The 21,220-nt window shown below is 39.7% G+C and overlaps 1 protein-coding gene across 1 annotated transcript in view; it reads left to right on the plus strand.

Annotated features, from left to right (window-relative positions):
- Positions 1–21,220, plus strand: part of ASTE1 (asteroid homolog 1) — a 336,696-nt gene that overhangs the window by 251,431 nt on the left and 64,045 nt on the right. Inside the window, exon 5 of the mRNA XM_044066199.1 lies at positions 18,755–18,944. Coding sequence (XP_043922134.1) covers positions 18,755–18,944 — 190 coding nt within the window. The remainder of the gene's footprint in view (positions 1–18,754; positions 18,945–21,220) is intronic.

Here is a 21,220-nt window from a genome sequence, read left to right on the forward strand (position 1 = left end):
TCTTTGAACTGAGGTGTCTAGTTGACATCCCAGGAACATAATCCTGTGTAGAAGAGTACAGTATGACTTTTGAATGTTTTCTTGTGATCCCAGCTTGTGTAAGAAATCATTCACCCAAAAGAGAGATTCCTGACACTTTTGAAAAAGAGTCTGCAAAGATAAGCAAGCCATGTAAATATGGAAAACTATGGATACCCTATAGTCTGCAGTAAGCTACGACACTCTGTGAACACTCTTGGTGCAGTGGATAGTACAGTGGCTTAGGCAGAGAGCTGATAATGTGATCCAAACATACAAAACTGTAAGAAAGTCTGAAGTCTGAATGAATAGGGATGTGATAATAAGCAACTTTTAAGTCTAGTGTTGCCAGGAAACCTGAAAGAAGAAGAAGAGGAAACAGGTTGTGGAATGACAGCATTTTGAATTTGGACAGTATGATAAACAGGTTTAGGAAAGAAAGATCAGGAATTAGTCTCTAAGAATTTTCTTTCTTTAGCACTAGGAGCATCCTTGAATATAACCAAGAAGAACTGGTTCTATCATTCCTTGGGACAGCATGTAAAGAAGTACCGGTGGAAACAAGAGTCTGATCTGGAGGGTGGGGAAATAACTCCCTGGAAAGGAGGAATTTCCTCCCACTGCCATCTGTAACTTTGATGAATGATTTTCAGAACCCTTTTGTCTGAAACTATCTGTTGCCAAAGAAAAAAAGTGGGGATTAAGACTTTCTGGAAGAAAAAAGGGCCAGGATGGGAGGGGTTTACAAGGTTCCTTAAGAAGTCATTCATACTTGCTGGGATGTCTTTTTTAGGGGAGTTTGATACATCAGTTTGGAACCCCCTTGCCATTTCTTCTTAAACATCTGTTTACCTTTGTTTTATTTGAGACTGTTTTTATCTTTTTTGCCAGAATTGGGTGAGGGGATGGAAAGTATTTTGAAAAATTTGGAAAAGGAATGCTGAAAAGTCTTACCCAGATCAGCTTGCACTTTTCCCCTTTCAAAACGTCTTTTGATCACTTCTGCAGCAGAGGGGCCAAACACTAAATCTTTGTCCAAAGGAGAATTTTAAAATCTAATTTTTAGCATAGTCTGGGAGGTTCTGAGAATGCAGCCATGTAAACCTCTTCAAAATAGTACATAACCCTGGAAGAAGTATCAACAGAGTCATTGTAAGCAATGATTAGTGACCTGTGCGAGTAAGTTATTTAAAGCAGGTTTTTCCTTACAAGAAGAAAACTGCAGGTAAAACATTCCTCACACTTTCACAATTTGTCAGAACAAACTGTAGCATACGAGCCTGACAAAACAAAATTCTGAAAATCAAAGTTACATTTTTTTCCCATAACTGTCAATAATTTTACCATCCTTACCAGAAAGAGTAGCATTGGAATTAACTGAGATGTTACCACTAGTGGAATCAACTAAAGCTATAACTGCTGGGTCAGGTCTGAGAATAGTGTACAAAAATTTAAAAGACTCAGGAACTTTATACATCCCATCTGCCTTTTTAGAGGCAGCTGGCCGACTATCAGGAAAATTGCAGGCAGTAATTCGCACATCCTGTAAAACAGAAGAAACATGAAAATGGGTGCAGGTTCTGGAAAATTATTCTGTAACACCTCATAGTATTTTCTGAGAGACTGAGAAACGTCAGTGTTCATACTCTCAAAACACCAGCACATTCTAGCGATAGTCTCAAAGAAAGAGTACCCCCTGACAGGGAGAATCAGAAACTGAGCTCTCCTGTGAGTCTGAATCAGAAATATGAGGGGGAAAAGTATATCTGTCCCTGCATCTTCCTTTTCAGATTCAGAATCTTGAATCTCTTCAAGAAAAGAGGAATTCCTCTTTTGTTTACCAGAAACTGTTTAACAAGAAGGATTAGTAGCCTGAATTAAATCTTGACCCAGACTACTCCTATTGAAAGTAAATCAAGGAGAAGTTGATACATGTTTCGTTTTCTGTTTCCTTTTGACAGGAAAAGTGGGACTAGCTTTGTTACTAATGGCAACAGCAGCTTCCCCAGGGATTGGCACAATATTCTGACACAACAGAGAAAACTTCCCTATTCCCTCTCCCAGGATCGCAACAGTTGCAGAGTTTGTGGCTAACCCAAGGACCATAGTTTCTGTAGGTTCTACACCAGAGGGATCTGGGTAAATGATGAGTAACAGAAGGTACAAGTGACCACTGCAGAGTCACACACCTGCACCTGAGGGAAATTGCTAGTCTGCTGTGGTGACAAAGGTTGTTTTCTTATTTCTTTCTTTTTGTGGCTGGAAGAAGGCCCGACTGTAGAACAAGTAGTTTGTTCCATGGTCAAGCAGAAAATGGTGCCTCTTTCCTGGGGAAGAAAACAGCAATTGCCAGTAAACACTACCAGTCCACAGAAGTTACTTTTTTTGACAAAAAATACAGTAAAAAGCACTTCAAAATATTGTGCCTGGCCAACAAAAGTAAAATAAACACAATTTCCACACACAAAAAAATCGGTCAGCAAAGCTTGAGCTGCCTGACAGTTTGGGTATGTGGAAGGTGTCCAGAACCTTTGATTGCTGACCGGCTGTTATATCCATGGCAGGCTATAACCTTAAATAGCTAAGGCAACAGTGATCAGTATTATGAACATGAATATTTATTTTTTATTTAGCTATTTATTTATGTATTCATTGCATTCGTTTACTGAAAAAGTCGGACTAGGCACAAAGTCTCCTTTTCAGTGGAGGTCCAGGGAGAAAAGCTTTAAATAATACATAATGAAAATTATAGATAGTGCAGGGAAAAAACAGCATTTTCCTGACTCGCCATCAGTCTTGTTGCCATGTATTTCAGTTCTTCTTACTACTCACAAATGGTCATTTGAATTCTATTGAAGCTTCAGATTAACTTTTTTTTTTTTTAAATAAGCATTGGCTACAAATTAGGATCATTTTAACCATTACCTACATTAGTAATCATCTGTGTGTCTACTGTGTTTTACAGGTAACCTTACCAATGTTAATTTGTTGGGGTCCTCTGCTTCTCCATAGCCAAGTTTAGAACGCAACTGGCCCTAAAAGATTTCTACCAAGAAGTGTGCAATTTTTAGGTAGCAGAACGCACAAAGGTAGACTGTGAACTCTGTCAAAAGATCAAAGCAGCTAGGAGCTGAAGGTGTATAAAGCCGTGGAAGCCTGTTTATTAATGGAAAAAAGTCTCAGGAAGAGAGAGAGACGGAGTTTGAGGATTTGATTGAAGCAGAGATAGATTGCCCAAAAAAGTCAAACACTATATGTGTTCCTATTGAGAGCTTTGTAGCTCAACAGCATCTTCTGAAAAACGAAAGAAATAACTAGACTAAAAAAAAAAAGGAAAAATACATTTCAGAGCTAAATAAAAGTCAATAAAACAAGTGAAAATGACTGCTGAATCTTTAATAGTCAGGAGGTACACTGCCTAAACACTAAAAAATGTTGCAGATAAAAAAAAAAAAAATCTACATGATTGCTAACTTAGCCTAGGGAAAACGGCAAGACATTTTCCAGAGAGATTATGACCTTGAAGTTAGAATAATTATGCTGTATGGGTGTGAGGGTGCAGAAACATAGCTTTAGAATTGGTGACTGTTTGAAACGTCAGGACTTCCATTGCCAAGTCTCAATACGTAGAGACTAAATGACCGAAAATCCAGAATGATATACAGTGGATATAAAAAGTTTACACACCCCTGTTAAAATGTCAGGTTTTTGTGATGTAAAAAAAATGGGACCACAATAAATAATTACAAACTTTTCCCACCTTTAATGTGACCTATAACCTGTGCAATTCAATTGAAAAACAAACAAATCTGTTAGGGGAAAAATATAAAAAATAAAAAACTTACAATAAGCTGGTTGCATAAGTGTGCACACCCTTAAACTAATACTTTGCTGAAGCACCTTTTGATTTAATTACAGCATTCTGTATTCTTGGGTAGGAGTCTATCACCGTGGCACATCTTGACTTGGCAATATTTGCCCACTCTTCCTTGCAAAGGTGCTGCAAATCTGTCAGATTGTGAGGGCATCTCTTGTGCACAGCCCTCTTCAGGTTACCCACAGATTTTCTATTGGATTTAGGTCTGGGCTCTGGCTGGGCAATTCCAAAACTTTAATTTTCTTCTGGTGAATCCATTCTTTTGTTGATTTGGATGTATGCTTGGGGTCATTGCCATATTGAAAGGTGAAATTCCTCTTCATCTTCAGCTTTCTAGCAGACGCCTGAAGGTTTTGGGCCAAAAGTGGCTGGTATTTGGAACTGTTCATAATTCCCTCCATCTTGACTAAAGCCCCAGTTCCAGCTGAAGAAAAGCATTCCCAAAGCATGATACTGCCACCACCATGCTTCACTGTGGGGATGGTGTTCTTTTGGTGATGCGAAAAGTGTTGTTTTTGCGCCAAATGTACCTTTTGGAATTGTGGCCAGAAAGGTCAACCTTGGTTGTATTAATTTAAGGGTGTGCGCACTTAAGCAAACAACTTATTGTTTTTTTTATTTTTTATATTGTTTCCTCTAACAGATTTGTTTGTTTTTCAATTGAATTGTACGGGTTGTAGGTCACATTAAAGGTGGGAAAAGTTTCAAAATGATTTATTGTGGTCTCATTTTTATATCACAAAAAAACAGACATTTTAACAGCAGTGTGCAAACTTTTTATAGCCACTGTACTATATCCAGGATGGCAATTTCTTGGAGTATTCCCTGTTATCTGAGGTGTGACAATCTTAGAAAAGGTATACATGTTTCAGGAAGCTCCTCACATGGGGGGGGGGTGCAGGGAGGCTTGCCTCCTGGAAAAAAAGAAGTTTAAAGGAGAAGACCAATGTTCAGCATTGACTTTTATTTTCAGTCTTTTTTTCTTCGTTTTGTGACTCCGCAAAATAAGTCCCAGCATTTCAATCAGGATCCTTTAAAATTATTTTGTTTACATTTTCATTTTCTTGTCTCTTTGAGATTTGATTGATTACGGGGTAGAGTAGTTGTTCTGAAAATGTGATTATGAGAAGCCATTAAAGGCTATCACTGTTACTGATAAATACGATGGAAGTTCATTGGTTCACACTGCAAGAAGAGAGCTTTCACTAGAACATAAGAAAGAAAGAAAGGTCCAGCGAGGATATTTTCGCTGTTGTTGATCACCCTTCTGATAAATACAAAAAAACTAGTTATGGAGTACGGAAACTGGGAGGGCTTCCCAAAAACACAGCTATTGTCTTTCTTCCCCTTTGCTGCTGAAGCACCTTAAAAGGATTCAGCCTCAGGCAGTGTTTACTCAGATGTTACTTTATCCTCAGCTTTAAAAGATAAAAAGATACAGGTATAATATGGAGATTTCTAAGGAAGAAGAGCATGATTGCTATACAGAAGATTGTGATTGGTTTCCTTATCATAAATATGTTTTAGTACATCAAGCACTGCAATTATGCTATGAAATTAAGAAAAAATAGAAACTTGTTAAGATCGGGTCTTGCGCTAAGGACGTCTTTAACAGTGCTTAGGGTTCCTTAACTTTAAGGACATCTAAGCAGTATTAGGATCAGATTTAGTGCTAAGGACTAGCAGAAGACAGTGCTGGCCAGCAAAGAACAGAGACAAAATGTAAAAACAACTTTTAAAAGCTGGTGGATGCTTTCCTCTGCCACACTTGTAAATGAAAAAGTGTGGCAGAATGAAGTATTATTTTTTAAACCCATTAGTTCTATAGAGTCACGTTACTGCCTGCTGTCTGTCTGACAGCACTAAGTACTTTACAGTTTTCAAAGACTTTGAAATCTGGTAAAGCACTTTGCAAGTACGTGGAAGAGATAAAGCTCCATGCGCTATACATAATTATGATCAAGTCACTAATCATAACCAGCTTATTATGTGTTCTCCGCATGAATACCAAGATTCATCTCTCAAACTAAGAGCCGTCTACAACACCTTTTTCCCATTTTTTGCATATGGGGTTGGGTTGTCGCTTCAACAAAGACAACCATCCTGCCAATATTCACACTATTGGGTGGCTAGCCATCCCACAGTTGTTCTTTCCTACCACATACATAGCATACACCCTCACCCAACCCCCACTGGTAATTGAGTCCATCTACTGCATTTCTTTGGAATGTGGGAGGAAAACTGAGAACCCAGAGGAAACCCATACAACTACAGTGAGGACATATAGACTCCACATAAAAGGCACCCCAGCCAAGAACCAAACTGGAGAACCTCTTGCTGTGAGACAGCAACACTACCTGTTGCACCATTGTATTGCCAAAGCTTAGATCTTGAGATGAATTTCTTGACATCCACGTCTTGAATACATAATAAACCCATTATGATTAGAGACCAATTATAATCCTCTATGTTATGTTTTCAAGATATGAAGGTCAAAAATTTCATTTCAGTTGTGGAGCGAAACAAAACTTGAGAGGTGAATCTTGACATCCGTGTTAAGAACACATAATATGTATATTTTGTTGCAGTACTTAAAGCTTCAGCTGTTCCACTGTGCTAGTTACAAAGAAAAAATGTGCTGGAGCACAGAATGCAAAGTGTTTTATGGCTTTGAAAGTCATGAAACAGCACTATGGTAATATGGCATTCAGTACAAGTCTGATGGACTCGCTGCAGTTAACATGTCAGTTTGCCTTTTTTGTTGGTGTTTGGGGGTGGGGAGTGTAACAAGAAGGGTTGTACAGCTTTTAATGTTGCTTTCATTTCCTAGTGCTGTTTCATAGTGGATGCTATGTATATTCTAGTCTGGGCTTAAAACATAACAGTTTTGAAAGACATGAAACATAACTGCAACTCTTTGAAGTCAGAGATATGTGTAACAGGGCGGTCTTGTTCCAGATTTCAGAGCATAATCAGCATCCTCCATGTACAACAAATATGTTATAAATTTCTGCACTACAGTACACCTTCCATGTTACTTTTGGTGTCTGATGATATTACTTTTGGCCAGATGTTGAACCTGATTAAATAATTTTATACCTGGAGTGAGAACTACGACATCTGTCCAAAAGTAAATATATAAGAGCTGAACAATTACAGCATTGGATTAATCTTTCTCTTCTTCCTCCCCCCTCTCTCTCTTATTAATTATATCTTGTGTTGTATAACTCGAGCCACACTGTGCATGCACCTGCATGACATCCTGAACTATACGTAACCAAAAAGACTGAGCCAAGAATGTGGTTTCTATATCAGATTCCATAAAGCAGTCTCTGTCATTAGGGGATTGCCATCAGCAAGGGAAACTAGAGTCTTGAGTATGCTAGCAATGTTTATAACTGGCTACTATATGCCTTTACCCTTCGGGTTCACATTAATTTCTGCCAGGGCACTGTTATGGTCCAAAAACATGTCGACCAGCTCCCAGAAACATTAAAAAAATGACTGTATTCCATACAGCAAGTTTGTATGTTTGGTAAGCACATGGACAAGTATAGTTACAGTGCACTGGATGCATATTGTAGATTCCTTCTTTTTGGGGTAGGCATGAGAAGACATGCCTGGCTAGGGCTAAAGTATTACCTTGGCATTAATAGGGAATTACTTTCTGTACTCCTTTAAGTTCATATTCCTTGTTTAGGAATAAGGCTAGGCAAATCCTTACAGACCTAGAAAATCTGGGTCAACAGCTCCTGTTTTCACTTAGCATTACAGACTAGACTTTGTTTCCAATACTAGATGTGGGATTAATATGGCAATCACACAAGACATGGCTTGGTATTCTACCTATCCAGAATGTTATGAATTCAGGGAAAATAACATGTTACAGTGCAACCGTACAAAGTACTGTCCATTACAATAGATTACCAAATGTTTTCTTGTCTTCATAGTGGATTCCTGTCCTCCATCAACAGTAACACCCTTCTATTGATGCTGTTTTGCAGAGAGAAGCTGTTCTGCTGTCGATGCTTAACCCTGTTTATCCATTTTGGAGATCACAAGAGTAAGGTAGATTTGGGTTCTACTAGGAAAAGTTCCTAATAGGAGGAAGTCAGAGTACAAGGGGTGAGTCAGTTAACTGGTAACCAAAAGATTTATAGTCTTGATTAGACTTTGCTCGGTGACCACAACTTTGGGGTAGATTATCTGCTATCTTTTTACACGGAAAAGGTCCATAATTGCAAATGAAGCTAGTGTGATGACTATACATTTATGTTCATGTCTCTTGGCCTGTGCTTATACAGGAAGCAGTTAAGTTGGATGTCAGTGAAACATTTTTTCCTGGCGCTTCTGCTTGTCCCAATGGATGCTGGTGAGGTGGTGGAGATTGGCATATCATTATATGTTCATCATATTGATCACTGCTGCAGTAGCCTTAGCTGTATGGGTTATATCTTGCCAAGGATATAACAGCAGGCCAGCTTCTAAAGCTTCAGGGAAATTTCCACACACCCAAACTGTCAGGCAGCTCGAGCTGAGCTAACAAGTTCGGTCGAGAAGCCCTTCAGCACCTTACTGCAGCCAAAGAGTAAGCTCCTCCAAGGCTTTCCAGGATTGACAGTTGGCTTCTGCTGTTCCTTTGCTGGGCAGATAAGTTCCCTCTGGGGAAACAAAACTTCAATTTTCTGATATATTTTCCTGTTTTATCACTTTTTTAAAGGTAGGATCTTTGTGTTTTAACAGAATGTCACAAGATTGTAACATAATTTTAAACAGAGCACTCATTTTAGCCTCTCCAGCTCCTGACATGCGTTTTGTGTTTTTGTGTTGAATTTGTGGATTTTGTCAAGCTATCGTCTGTCTGAGGAGTCCATTCTGTCTTCATCGGTGTGCGGTTTGTTTGCAGCTGTGGTTTGTTTTGGATTTGTTTGTGTTTGGAGATCTTGTGCTGGTTGCGTACGTTCTGGTGGCAAGTTGTGCTGGATGCATATGGCTTTTGTCTACTGAGTGATTGGATTGGATTCTGTTGGTCGGCGGGACTGGTCTGGTTTTTCACGATGTTGCTAGTGCTGGAGATGAGATCGTGGCAGTGTAGATGGAGGAGTTTGTGGGGAATTCATTGAATTAGTTGTAACCATTTGGGCCTTCAGGTGGAGATAGTTGTAATGGATGCAGGTAGCGGAAACCCGATTATATCAGACTGATTAAATCTGGAGTTGAGGTTCTGTTGGTTGGAGGGAGTCTAACTGGGACTTTGGATGTCGCTGGTGTTGGAATGGAGATAGTGGCAGTATGGAGGGAGCGGATGGATGCAGTCATTTGAATCGTGAATGAATCATGCATGTTTGATGAAACTTTTTGTGCCTTCGATTGGCTCAGGCTCTGCTGTTGTGTGTTTTTGTGTATTTTTTTTTTTTGCGTTTATGTTGTATATAAGCTTGTTTATGTGTATGTGAGCTTGGAGAAACAAAATTTTGTTCAGCTGTGCCTTTTTTTTGTCTGCAGTCTGAATGACAAAGTTTACTCTTATTTTTTTCTATCTGTTTAAAAGTGGTATAAAGTAACTGAAAACATTTTTTTCTGGTGCAAAATTGGGTTTATTGTACTTTTGTCGAGCTGGCATTGTGCTTTCAGGTGTTTTCTTACTGTGTTTTTTTTCTGTCAAAAATGTAACTTTTGTAGACTGGTAGCATTTACTGTTATTTGCTGCTCATCTTCCCAGTAAAGAGGCACCATTTTCGGTTTGGCCATGGAACAGACGACCAGTCTCATTGCCAATCCTTCTTCCAGCCACAAAAAGAAAAACATTAAACAAACAGCCTTTGCCAGCACAGCAGACTAGCAGTTTGCCTCAACTGCAAGTGGGTGACTGCTGTGGCCATTTGTTGTACCTCAGACCGCTCATCTTTTACCCTGGATCTCTCTGGTGTAACACCTACAGCCACTATGGACCAGGGGTTTGCCACATCTGTGGCTGATGGGGGGCCCCCTCATTGGGCAATGGAAAGCCACTCTCGTTAGTCGTGGGAGAGGAAATAGGTGTCAGAATCCTGTAGCCATCCCTAGTGCTACCACTAGTGACACAGTTGGCACCATGTTTCCTGCCAGAAAGAAATAGAAAACCAGGCATGTTGTCTACTCCTCCTCAAATTTCTTTGGATAGGAGTAATGTACTAAGTCTGGCACAGAGTTTAATTCAGGCTAGTGATCCTTCTTGTAAAGTAGCATCTGGTAAAAGAAAGATAGATACCTGTCTTCCTGAAGAGATTCAAGATTCTGAATCTGAACAGGAAGCTGCATGGGTGGATACATTTTTTCCCTCTGATTTCGACTCGGAGGAGAGCTCAGTTTCTCATTTTTTCCCCTGGGGGGGGGGGGGCTCTTTCTCTGAAACTATTGCTATAACATGCCAGTGTCTTCAATGGGGTAACATTGAGGTTTCTTAGTCCCTCAGAAAATGGAGTTGTTACAGAAAGGATTTTCTTGATCCTACACCCAGTCCTCCTGTTATTTCTGTTTCAGAGGATGTGTGTATCACTGCCTGCAATTTATCTGATAGTCAACCAGCTGTCCTTAAAAGGCAAATAGAACGTATAAAGTTCCTTGGTCTTTTAAAGTTTTATACATTATTCCCAAACTTGATCCAACAGCAGTACCTCTAGTTGATCCCACTGCTGCTGAGCACCTTGTCAGTTCTAATCCTACTCTTTCTGATAAGGATGGAAAAAATATTGGTAGATGTGGGGAAAAAAGTGTATACTTCTGCAACTTTGAGTTTCAGGATTTTGAATTGTCAGGATCCTATGTTAAGGCTTGTTCAAACATTTGTGAAAGTATGAAGTTTTATCTGCAGTTTTTTCTTGTGAGGAAAAATCTGCTTTAAATAACTACATTTCTTCTGTTGCACAGGACCATTACTCATTGTTTACAGTGTGTTTATGGCTCTGTTGATACTTCTTCCGGGGCAGTGGCCACTGGTATTCTTTTGAAGAGGTTGCGTGGCTACATTCTCAGAACCTTCCAGATGATGATAAAAATTAGATTTTAGTCATTCTTAGTTAGAGATTTAGTGTTTGGGGGTCACTCTGCTGCAGAGGTGATCAAAAAGTGTGATGAAAGGGGCAAGCTGATCCAGAGAATCTCTAAGGTTTTGAGCCCTCTTTTGCCAAGGGATTTTATATCTCCTCATCCAGTTTTCCAAAAAACAGAATAAGCAGTCTCAATAAAATATAGGTAAGCAGATGTTTAAGAAGAAATGGCAAAGGGGTTCCAACAAGAAGTCTCAAACCTCCCAAAAACCAAGGACAGACCAACATCTCGAGCCTCCCAAAAAACAGGGACCGACCAACAAGTCTGAATGACTATTCAAGACCCCATGCTGGCCCCTTTTCTTACAGAAAGTCTGAATTTTCACTTTTTCCTTTGACAACAGATAGTTTCAGACAAATGGGTTATGAAAATCATTCATCACGATTACAGATGGCAGTAGGAGGAAATTCCTTCTTTCCAGGGGGACATTACAAACCCTCCAGATCAGAATATTTTGTTTTCACTGGTTATTCATCATATGCTGTCCAAAGGAGTTATAGAACCAGTTCCTCTTTCTCAGGTGGGAAAGGTTTTTTATTCAAAGATGTTCCTAGTACCAAAGAAAGAAAATGCTTGAAGACCAGTTCTGGATCTTTCTTTCCTAAACCTGTTTGTAATAGTGCCCAATTTCAAATGAGTTTACTTCACAACTTGCTACCTCTTCTTTCACTTTCAAGTTTCCTGTTACCACTATTAGACTTAAAAGATCATCACTTCTTTATATGAGAATCCAAGATGGCTTCACATTGAGTAACAGCTTAACTCTTGCTCTCCCAGTGTGAATACTGAAACTCAACAGAGAAGGCTAGTAGACTTTTGTGTTTATAGGCTTATTTCAATAAGTGGCTTGTGAATGTACTGCCTGGCCAGGAAAAAAGAAACCCAGAGCACCTGGAAAAAATCAGCTACAAAAAATGAAGATATACTGACTGGGGAAAGTTGTACAGCTGTTTAGCAAAAAGCAATGCAATCTCCAGATATGACTTCCAGTAACCTACAGGAAGATACAAGACAACTGCATACGGACTTTGTTAAAATAAATGAAACACTGATTGAGTATATCAACACAAACAACAAAAGGTTGGAAAAATGGAAGAAGCTTTAAACAGATATTCAGTTGAGGTGATAAAGCTGTGAAAAACAGAGGTTGAAATGAAGAAAAAGCTGCCTGAATATGAGAATTAGAGGACAGAGCAGGTAGGGAAAACCTGAGATTTTCAGCTATACTAGAGAAGCTGGAAAGAACAGGCTGTATTAATTTTATGAAATCACAAATAAGCAGCTGGATTTGTATTCCACAGCAGGAGTTTAGGTGAAAGTGCACATCGTATGTATGCTCCAAACCTGCCTATGAGAAAGCAACCTAGTCCTTTAATAGTAAAGATACAATCCTACCAGGTTCATAGATTAGTACTAGGCTAATTGACCTTGTGAGCCATTTTAAATCTAACCAGTTATGCCATGTGAGAATCAAACCCTGCATCGCATCTTTCATCTGTAAGGTAAAAACCTTAACCATTATGTTAACCTCCCACTTCCATTGTCAACCTCTGGTAATGAAGACCACAGAGAAGATTGCACCTGTGAAACCTTTTCCACTGTTTCAATGGAAAATGTTGGAGAAAGGAAAGGGAGCACGAGAATTGACTAGAAGAATCGAGAGTACGTTGAAATGAAGCAAAGACGGAATTTGGGAGATGGAGATGAACAGTAATAAAACCAGTAACTTAATGTGGGATTATAATGCAATAATTATGTTTGTGAAATGTGACAGAACAAGAATATCTGGAAATATTGCACTTTTTCAGAATTTGTTGGACTTGTGGGGGACTCTATATTATATGCCCTACTTCATGTCATCAGTGTTTGGAAAAATCCTTTAGGGAGGGGAAGACGGGGGAGAAAGTTAACTTTAAGTAAAGAAACATTTTTTTCTTATTTCTGGTGTGTGGTTTTCTTTGCATGCTATAAAGTAAAATTTTCTATGTTATTTTTAAGTGTGAGCATATGAAAGGGTGCCTAGAGAGGAGTTGTGGTATTGTATGAGGACGTCGGGAGTGTCAGAGAAGTATGTAAGAGTGGTACAGGGTATGTACGAGGATAGTGTGACAGCAGTGAGGTCTGTGGTGGGAGTAATGGATGTGTTTAAGTTGGAGGTGGGATTACATCAAGGATCAGCTCTGAGCCCTTTCTTATTTGCAATGGTGATGGACAGGTTGACAGACGAGATCAGACAGGAGTCCCCGTGGACTATGATGTTTGCAGATGACATTGTGATCTGTAGTGAGAGTAGGGAACAGGTGGAGGAGACCCTGGAGAGGTGGAGATATGCTCTAGAGAGAAGAGGAATGAAAGTCAGCAGGACAAAGACGGAATATGTGTGTGTGAATGAGAGGGAGGATAGAGGAATGGTGAGGATGCAGGCGGTAGAGGTAGCGAAGGTGGATGAGTTTATATACTTGGGATCAACAGTTCAGAGTAATAGTGAGTGCGGAAGAGAGGTGAAGAAGAGAGTACAGGCAGGATGGAGTGGGTGGAGAAGAGTGTCAGGAGTGATTTGTGACAGATGAGTACCAGTAAGAGTGAAATGGAAGGTCTACAATAGGATAGTGAGACCAGCTATGCTATATGGGTTGGTGGAGACAGTGGCTTTGACAAAAAGGCAGGAGTCAGAGCTGGACGTGGCATAGTTAAAGTTGTTAAGATTTGCACAGATTTGGGGGGGGGGGCAGCCTCCCACAATTGCAGTTTCGAGTTCCAGGATTTTCGATAATGTCAGCGTGCGGTAAGATAAACTTTTGGACAGGATTAGGAATAAGTATATTAGAGGGTCAGCCCAAATTGGAAGGTTTGGAGACAAAGCCAGAGAGACAAGATTACGTTGGTTTGGACATGTGCTGAGGAGGGATGCAGAGTATATTGGGAAAAAGATGCTAAGGATGAAGCTGCCAGATAAAAGGAAAAGAAGGCCTAAGATAAGGTTTGTGGATGTGGTGAGAGAGGACATGCAGGTGGTTGGTGTGACAGAGCCAGATGTAGAGGACAGGAAGAAATGGAAACAGATGATCTGCTATGGTGACCCCTAACGGGAGCAGCTGAAAGACGAAGAAGATTTTTAAGTGTGATGGTGTTCGTAAATAGATCCTGCTGTTCTTTTTCATTTCTTTCTCTCGTCGCTCTTTATTCTTGTTCATTTGTAAGAAATGTAGGCACTACAATGTAAAAAACCTGGTTAAAGTGCATGACAAAAGAAAACTTGGTGTGCTTTTTCTCATTCTTTCTTGGGAGAATGACTAGATTAAAGACTTTTGATTGATTTAGTAACATACTTTTAAGAGAAAGCGAGTAAATGAAAAGGAATATTGAATATTATGAGGCTTTTTTCTAGCAATTGAATGTATGCTTAGTAACAATTCTGTATCTGGCCCTCATGTCTCCATGGAAGCAGTCTGATAAAGAGAAATTGACTATCTGGTTCTTGTGTCTCCATGGAGACAATCTGATAATGAAAAATTGGCTGTCTGGTTGTCATGTCTTCATGGAGACAATCTGATAAAGTGAAATTGGTTACAGTGAGTATTTGTCAGGGAGGAAGAAGAAAAGAGAAACTGGCGAGGAGATCATGTTCTTTTTTTTTTTTTTTTTTTTTTTGCTATTTTAGGAAATAATGTTCTCTGAAAGCATTCAGGGTGTTTTCCAGCTGGGAGCGTTATAAAGATAAAGATCATCTATCCCTTATTCACCCAGACTCCAGACATTTCTTAAGGTTTTGTGTGTGTGGATCACATTATCAGTTCTCTGCTTTACCCTTTGGACAATGCACTGCACCAGGAGTGTTCACAAAGTGTCTAGCTCCAGTTGTAGCTTATTGCAGGCTACAGGATATCCATATTTCCATATTTGGACAACTTGCTTATCTTTGCAGAGTCTTTTTCAAAGAGTCAGGAATCTCTCTTTTGGGTGAAAGGTCTCTTGCACAAAATGGATTTCCAAGACAACAGTCAAAAGTTTTTCTTGACACCTTCACACAGGAATGTGTTCCTGAGATGTCGACTAGACACTTCAGTTCACAGAGCTTTTCATCAAAAAAAAAAAAAATAGTAGATCCATATCTACATCTATTTCTAAGGTTTTCTGCTCATACTTGTGTCAAAGTAAGGGAAACCTCTGGATTTTTGGTATCATGGTATCTATGTTTCTCATGATACCCCTGCCAAGGCTCCATGTGAGAATTATTAAGTTATATCTGAAATTTATTTGGTCCCAGCGGCAATACCCTTTCTCTTTTCAAGTCCTAGTGGTGGAGTTTGTCAAAAGAGAAATCATTTGGTGGAGACAACAAATATCCTTTAATCCAGATTTCTTCTCCCTCCCTGCTTCAAAGAAGACAGCCACCATAGACACCTCTGACTTTGTTTAGGAAGGAGTTTCAAGAAGGATAAAAGTGCAAGGGGGTGTGGGACACCAAGGACAGATGCAAACATGTAAATATCCAGGAAATGCTTCATGTGATCAAGGCACTCAACTCTCTGAACCATCTTTGGTCCCTGGGCTCTCCTAAAGTGGCTACAGACAATGTGGTACCTCAACAGGCAAGGAGGAACAAGGTCTTACCCCCTTTGCAGACTAGCCATGTTAGCTGGAGATGTAGCTTCAGAGCACAGTCTCACTGTGCTGACATCCTACATTCTGTTAGAGCAAAATTGTGCGGCAGACAAGCTGCGCAGGACCAAGGCAGACCACTGCAAATGGAAAATAAACCAGGGGTTCTTCCAATATTTGATCCATCTGTGGGGAGTTCCTCAAATAGACCTTTTTGCCTCCTCTCTGAACAATCAGCTGGCAAGATTCTGTTCCAGGACTCCATGCAAGAAGGCTTGGAAGACCAATGCCTTTTTCTTTTCCTTGGACATAAATATTCCTGCATGCTTTTCTACCCTTTTCACTAATATCTCGGGGTACTTCTGAAGAATCAGAAGGATTTCCCCCAAGATTATTGTGGTGACTTCCTTCTGGCTCAGGCAACTGTGTTTCCCCCTTCTTTTGGCAATGGGCAAGGACAATTACCACAAGCTTCCTCCTAGACTAGATCTACTTGCATAAGTACAAGATTGCTTGATATGCCCCACCATCAGTTGACTGCCTGGGTGATTTTGTCTTAATTCCTTTTAGGCACATGTTTAATGAGGACATGCAGCAGGTACTAATGGAGGCAAGAAAACATGCTACTAGAAAGTCATATATTAGCAAACGGAAAAGGTTTTGTTGTTGGTATCAATAACATAGCTAGCACCCAGCCATGGCTAGCTGTTCTCTGTTTTAACAGTATTTGTATGTGTTACTGTCCTATGGCCTTTTTATTCCTCTATCAAGGTTCAGTTATCGGCCATTTTAGCATGTCTGCCCATGGATCCTCCTGTTTTAATGCAGTCTCACGTCAGAATGTTTTTGAAGGGGGGTTTGCATAACAAGCTAACAAGAAAACTGGTGGCCCCTCCTGGGGTTCTTCATTTTGTGTTAGAGAAGCAACACTTGCACCATTTGAACATGCTAATCTGGCTGACTTGAGGTTCTTAACATGGAAAGCAGTTTTACTGATTGCTCTGGCCTCTGCAAGATGGGTATCCGAGTTGCAAGCTCTTATGGTGAGTCAGCCCTATCATTGTCCATAGGGACAGAGTTTCTTTGAGAACTAATGCTTCTTTTGTGGCTAAAGTGGTATCTGATTTTACTTTAAGCCAAACTATCCATCTCCCTGTTTTCTTTCCTGAACCTAAAAATGGGGGAGAAAGGATACTCCATACCTTAATGTCCACTAAAAATTCAAAGTGCAATCTTGACAGAATTAAATATTTCTGATCTTTGGATCAATTGTTCATTTCTTGTGAAGGTGAGAAGAAGGGACGACCTGTGTCAAAACAGACTATTGACAAGTGGTTGTTTAAGGCTGTTACCGTTTGCTGTACACACCATAACAAAACTATATCAGACAGGGTCATGGCACACACTGCTAGGGGCTTGGCTTCATCTTTGGCTTTTTGGAAAGGGTTGGGGATTCTAGATGTATTTTAGAAGCTGCTACTTGATCCTCTAGACATACTTTTACAAAGCAATATAAGGTTGATTCCTTCTGTAGATCCAGCCCAATCTTTGCTGAGACCATTCTCCAGGTGTTCCTGGACTCTTCTCCTTCCACCTCCCTAATGCAGTTAGCTATGATAACTTGTATAGCTAAGGCTACTACAGCAGTGATCAGTATGATGAAAATAATATAGTTGTGTAAGTAAAGTTACCATGACAGCAGATGTTCAAATGATCATTGTTGCAGTAGCCACTCCCTCCCTCCATCCCCCTTGTTTTTTGATGTGCTTTTTATTCCAGGGTGTGGACATACATTTTTTGTTTTTCCTAGCTTTGACCTTTCAAGACTTAGCCTCCCTCTGTCTGTCAGGAAAACTCTGATGGGCCTTGTGCCCAAACTTGTATTTTAGTCAGCTCAGCTTGAGCTGCCTGACAGTTTAGGTGCGTGGAATGTGGCTTGAAGTTTTGAAACTGGTTGGCTGTTATATCCTTGGCAGGATGTACGCTGTTTAGCTAAAACTACTGCAGCAGTGATAATTCGAACATCTACTATTCTGGCAGGTTTACTTATATAACTGTACTTTTCTGATATGTGGGATTTATTTGGGAACCTGTATGCTATTCCCTTCATTTATTGGAAATGTACTGGAGTATTCTGCTGTGTCTGGCTTTTAAATCTGGCACTCTCAGCCATAGTGTGCTAGATTATTACAGACATTACACTGTCATTGAGTCTGAACCCTATCTGCTCCATCTCATTACTGCTTAGAGAAAAAGTGGAGCCTTCAAACTGCTTTTGAGTGGCTGTACAACCCAATGAGTGCAAGGTGAAGACATTGCAGTCAGTAGCTTTGGAACTAGAATGGAGTAACTGTCTACTCTATGGGCACCCTTTGTATGTTAGGCATGTTGACAGTCTTATGCAAAAACATTGAGTCTCTATTGCACTGCACATGTACATTACAGTTTGAAATACAGGCATGTTGTTTAAAAAATCTGAGACCAAAATATCTTACTCAGTTTTAATGTCTTAAAAAAGCACGTGCCTTTTTAAGAGTACCTTGCAAGCTGTTATCTGGGTAAGTGATTAGTGATGTCCTGACTGACATTGTACATTATGCTACTAGAGGCTGAGAGAGCCCAACCGTTTCTACATGGTAAAGTTAGTAATTTCTGTACAACATCTCATTTCTGTGATGCCTGTCATCACCAAACAGATTTACATTTATGCATGCTAGCCAGTTAAACCCCAAGCTACATACATTATTCATTTAATTTTGCACTGGTGGTGCTTAGTTGTTTATTTTGTAATATTGTGATACATCATAACTTCATGCTAGAAAGGTTTCAACTTGAGAAACATCTGTTTATTCATATATAACCCTCATGTTGAGGAAATATACCATGATTCCATGGATCTTGCTGTCTTGTGTAAGAACAGAGGAGGTAAAGAAATGTCAGCAAATGAGCAGTTTTTAATAATCAGGCATGCAGCAAAAGCAGATGAGTGCAGTTTCTGCTTAATTAATTAAAAAGTATATAAAGTACTAAAATATTGTACACAGGTTACCTAGTATCTACAGGCAGCATAAAACACCTGAAGCTGAACTGCATTACTGCAGTTCTTAGAAGAAACATGGATAGTTTGTATTAACTATTTGACTGTGTCTTTCTAACTGCGTTCCACAGAACCTGCTGCCGATGCTGATGTCATGAAGCTGTATAATGAACTTGTCAACATTAAGAACAAGAAGCAGCAGAACAAACAGCTGGATTTAGGCTTGGCCCACATTTTCTGCCAGTGGCAATGCTGCCTTCAGATGGGTTTCTATCTTAATCAGCTGCTCTGGACTCCACTGCCAGAACCAGATCTGACACGGTAAGTCAATAAACAAAAGAGTTTTTAGGGGGGTTTGAGTGTCAGGCACATAACTGAGTGAAGGTGATAACATTTTCAAATGAACTTACCATTTAATTCATTGTAGGATTTAAATAATTTGTTTGTATGATGTGCATAAATTTTGTGGAAGTTCTGTGTAATGTTACATTTATTATTTTATGTTTGTACTTGATTTAAATCTTGAAACTAGATTCCCTATAGGTGTCTAGCTTTGCTTCAGGAAAGGTAAAGTAGTTTTATTAAAAAAAACAAAAAAAACAAACATTGCACGCAAGAAGCGGCCATATTTCTGCTTCTGTTCATGCTAGTTAGCCTAGTTGTGAGTGTGTATCCAGGACTATGGAACCTTAGCCAAAGAGTGAAGGAGTTAAGTATTGATTGAAGTGTTGCCCTTCAATGGAGAGTTATTTTTCTTGACTCTTACATTCCAGAGGTCTGAATGCAGACGTACAGTAGCACTTTGGCTATATTGAAATGATACAGTCAATCCATCCTTATTTGTGTAGTGAAAAAGTTTGGCTTGGAGAAGTCTGCTAATGCTGCCATATGTTATTTGCCACAGATACAGAGGAAAGGAATTTAGGTGGAGTGGCAGCCTACATAAAGGAAGGCATCCAGTGTATGGTTAAAGAGGAGAAGGAATGCCATCTCACTGAGTGGCAAAGAAACAGGTAGGCTCAGATCGTAGGGTAAGTACCCTGGCACATAAGGCAGAAGAAAGTGGGGTGGTATGCTGGTAGATCATTGGTGTACTGGCTCCCCAGAACTGTCAAGATTGGAAGGGGAAGGACTGAAAAGAGAATAAAAGAGTGGGTAGAAAGACACATCAGGGGATCTGAATCTACCGGAAGCAGACTGTGAGATTCCAAGCTTCAGGACAGAGTTGGGAAAATGGCTGAGGTCTTGGATCATGAATGTTTTAGCTAGCAGATGCAAAACTATACAAAAGGAGAGGGACTTGTGATTCTGAATATAGTCCTCACCAAGACAAAAGGAGTTAGTGATGTCCAATGAAGGCAGTGTTAGTCATACACCCCTAAGTAGTTAGGAGGAGTAGCGGAAAGCGTAAGAATGCATAACCAAAAAAAAGATAGCATAAGATTTTTGGGAAGTGGTTTATATTGAGGTGAGGAAAGGGTCAAATATGAGGTGGTCTGAGGCAAGATAAGAAAGTGACCAACCTGTGTGAATAGGTCATTTGTAATGTATTTATGGCTTTGGTTAAGGGTTTAAGGAAGAGATAAAAGGAAGTAAAGGAGAAGGCCATTGTCACTGCATAGGAATGTGAGATTGATAATTAAAAATCAACATACAGGAAGTAGAAGGGAGAGGTGTGGATGGGAGGAAACACAGTACAAGGAGCATGCAGATGTGCAAAACAAGGGAGAAAAGGAGAACTCTCTCTCTTTCTCTATTTAAGCTGTGGTGTTATGGATTGAAACTGCTTCCAAGACCCATTTTAGAAAGTCATGGGTATTTTTTGGATCACATTTTTTTAATGAGAAGCTTTATCTTTTATCAAGGAACATGTCCCATGGAAACTTCCAAGATGCCTACAACACTGATCAACAGCTTAAATTTAGCTCAGTGTGAAAACGGAAATTGAGAAACTGCAGCCCAGGATATTGTCATCTTGAGTAAAGTTCAGTTACTGACTTGTAAATATACTGCCTAGATGCTTACAAAGAAGAAACTAGAGAGCCTGAAAAAAAACCAGCTAGAAAAGGTGAAAAGAAAACACTGACTGGGATAAATTCTGCAGCTATTTCAAAAAGTAGTTCAAGCTCCAGCTTTGGTGCAAGACATGGCTTCCAATAATCTAGAGTAAAAATAAGTCAGCTGCTTTATAGCTGATTAAAATAAATGAAACACTGAAGGATATATCAACTCAAGTAACAAAAAGCTGGAAAAATGGAAGAAGCTTTAAACAGATCAGATGAGCTTTATACAACTGCAAAATGTTTGCATTTCATTTTGAAATGAAGAAATGTCTGGCTGCGTATGAGACTGTTCAAGAAGAGATGTTTAAAAAAATGGTAGAATTAGAGGACAGCACACACAGGAAAAATGTGAGATTTTCTGCTGTGCCAAAATCGTACCATAATAGTAGATGTCCTTTCCTCCACTGTTGCAGTATTCCTTACATCTGGGATTCCCTGGGTGTGGTAGCTGCCTACAAGTTGAATGGAGTCTCCAGAGCTAGAGCTGGTTTTGTTAAGGCCATCCTTCATGGCTTCCAATAAGGCTCTGCTGGT

This window comes from Protopterus annectens, chromosome 3.part1, assembly GCF_019279795.1.
Source record: "Protopterus annectens isolate FY-2018-M chromosome 3.part1, PAN1.0, whole genome shotgun sequence".
Classification (NCBI taxonomy): Eukaryota; Metazoa; Chordata; order Ceratodontiformes; family Protopteridae; genus Protopterus; species Protopterus annectens.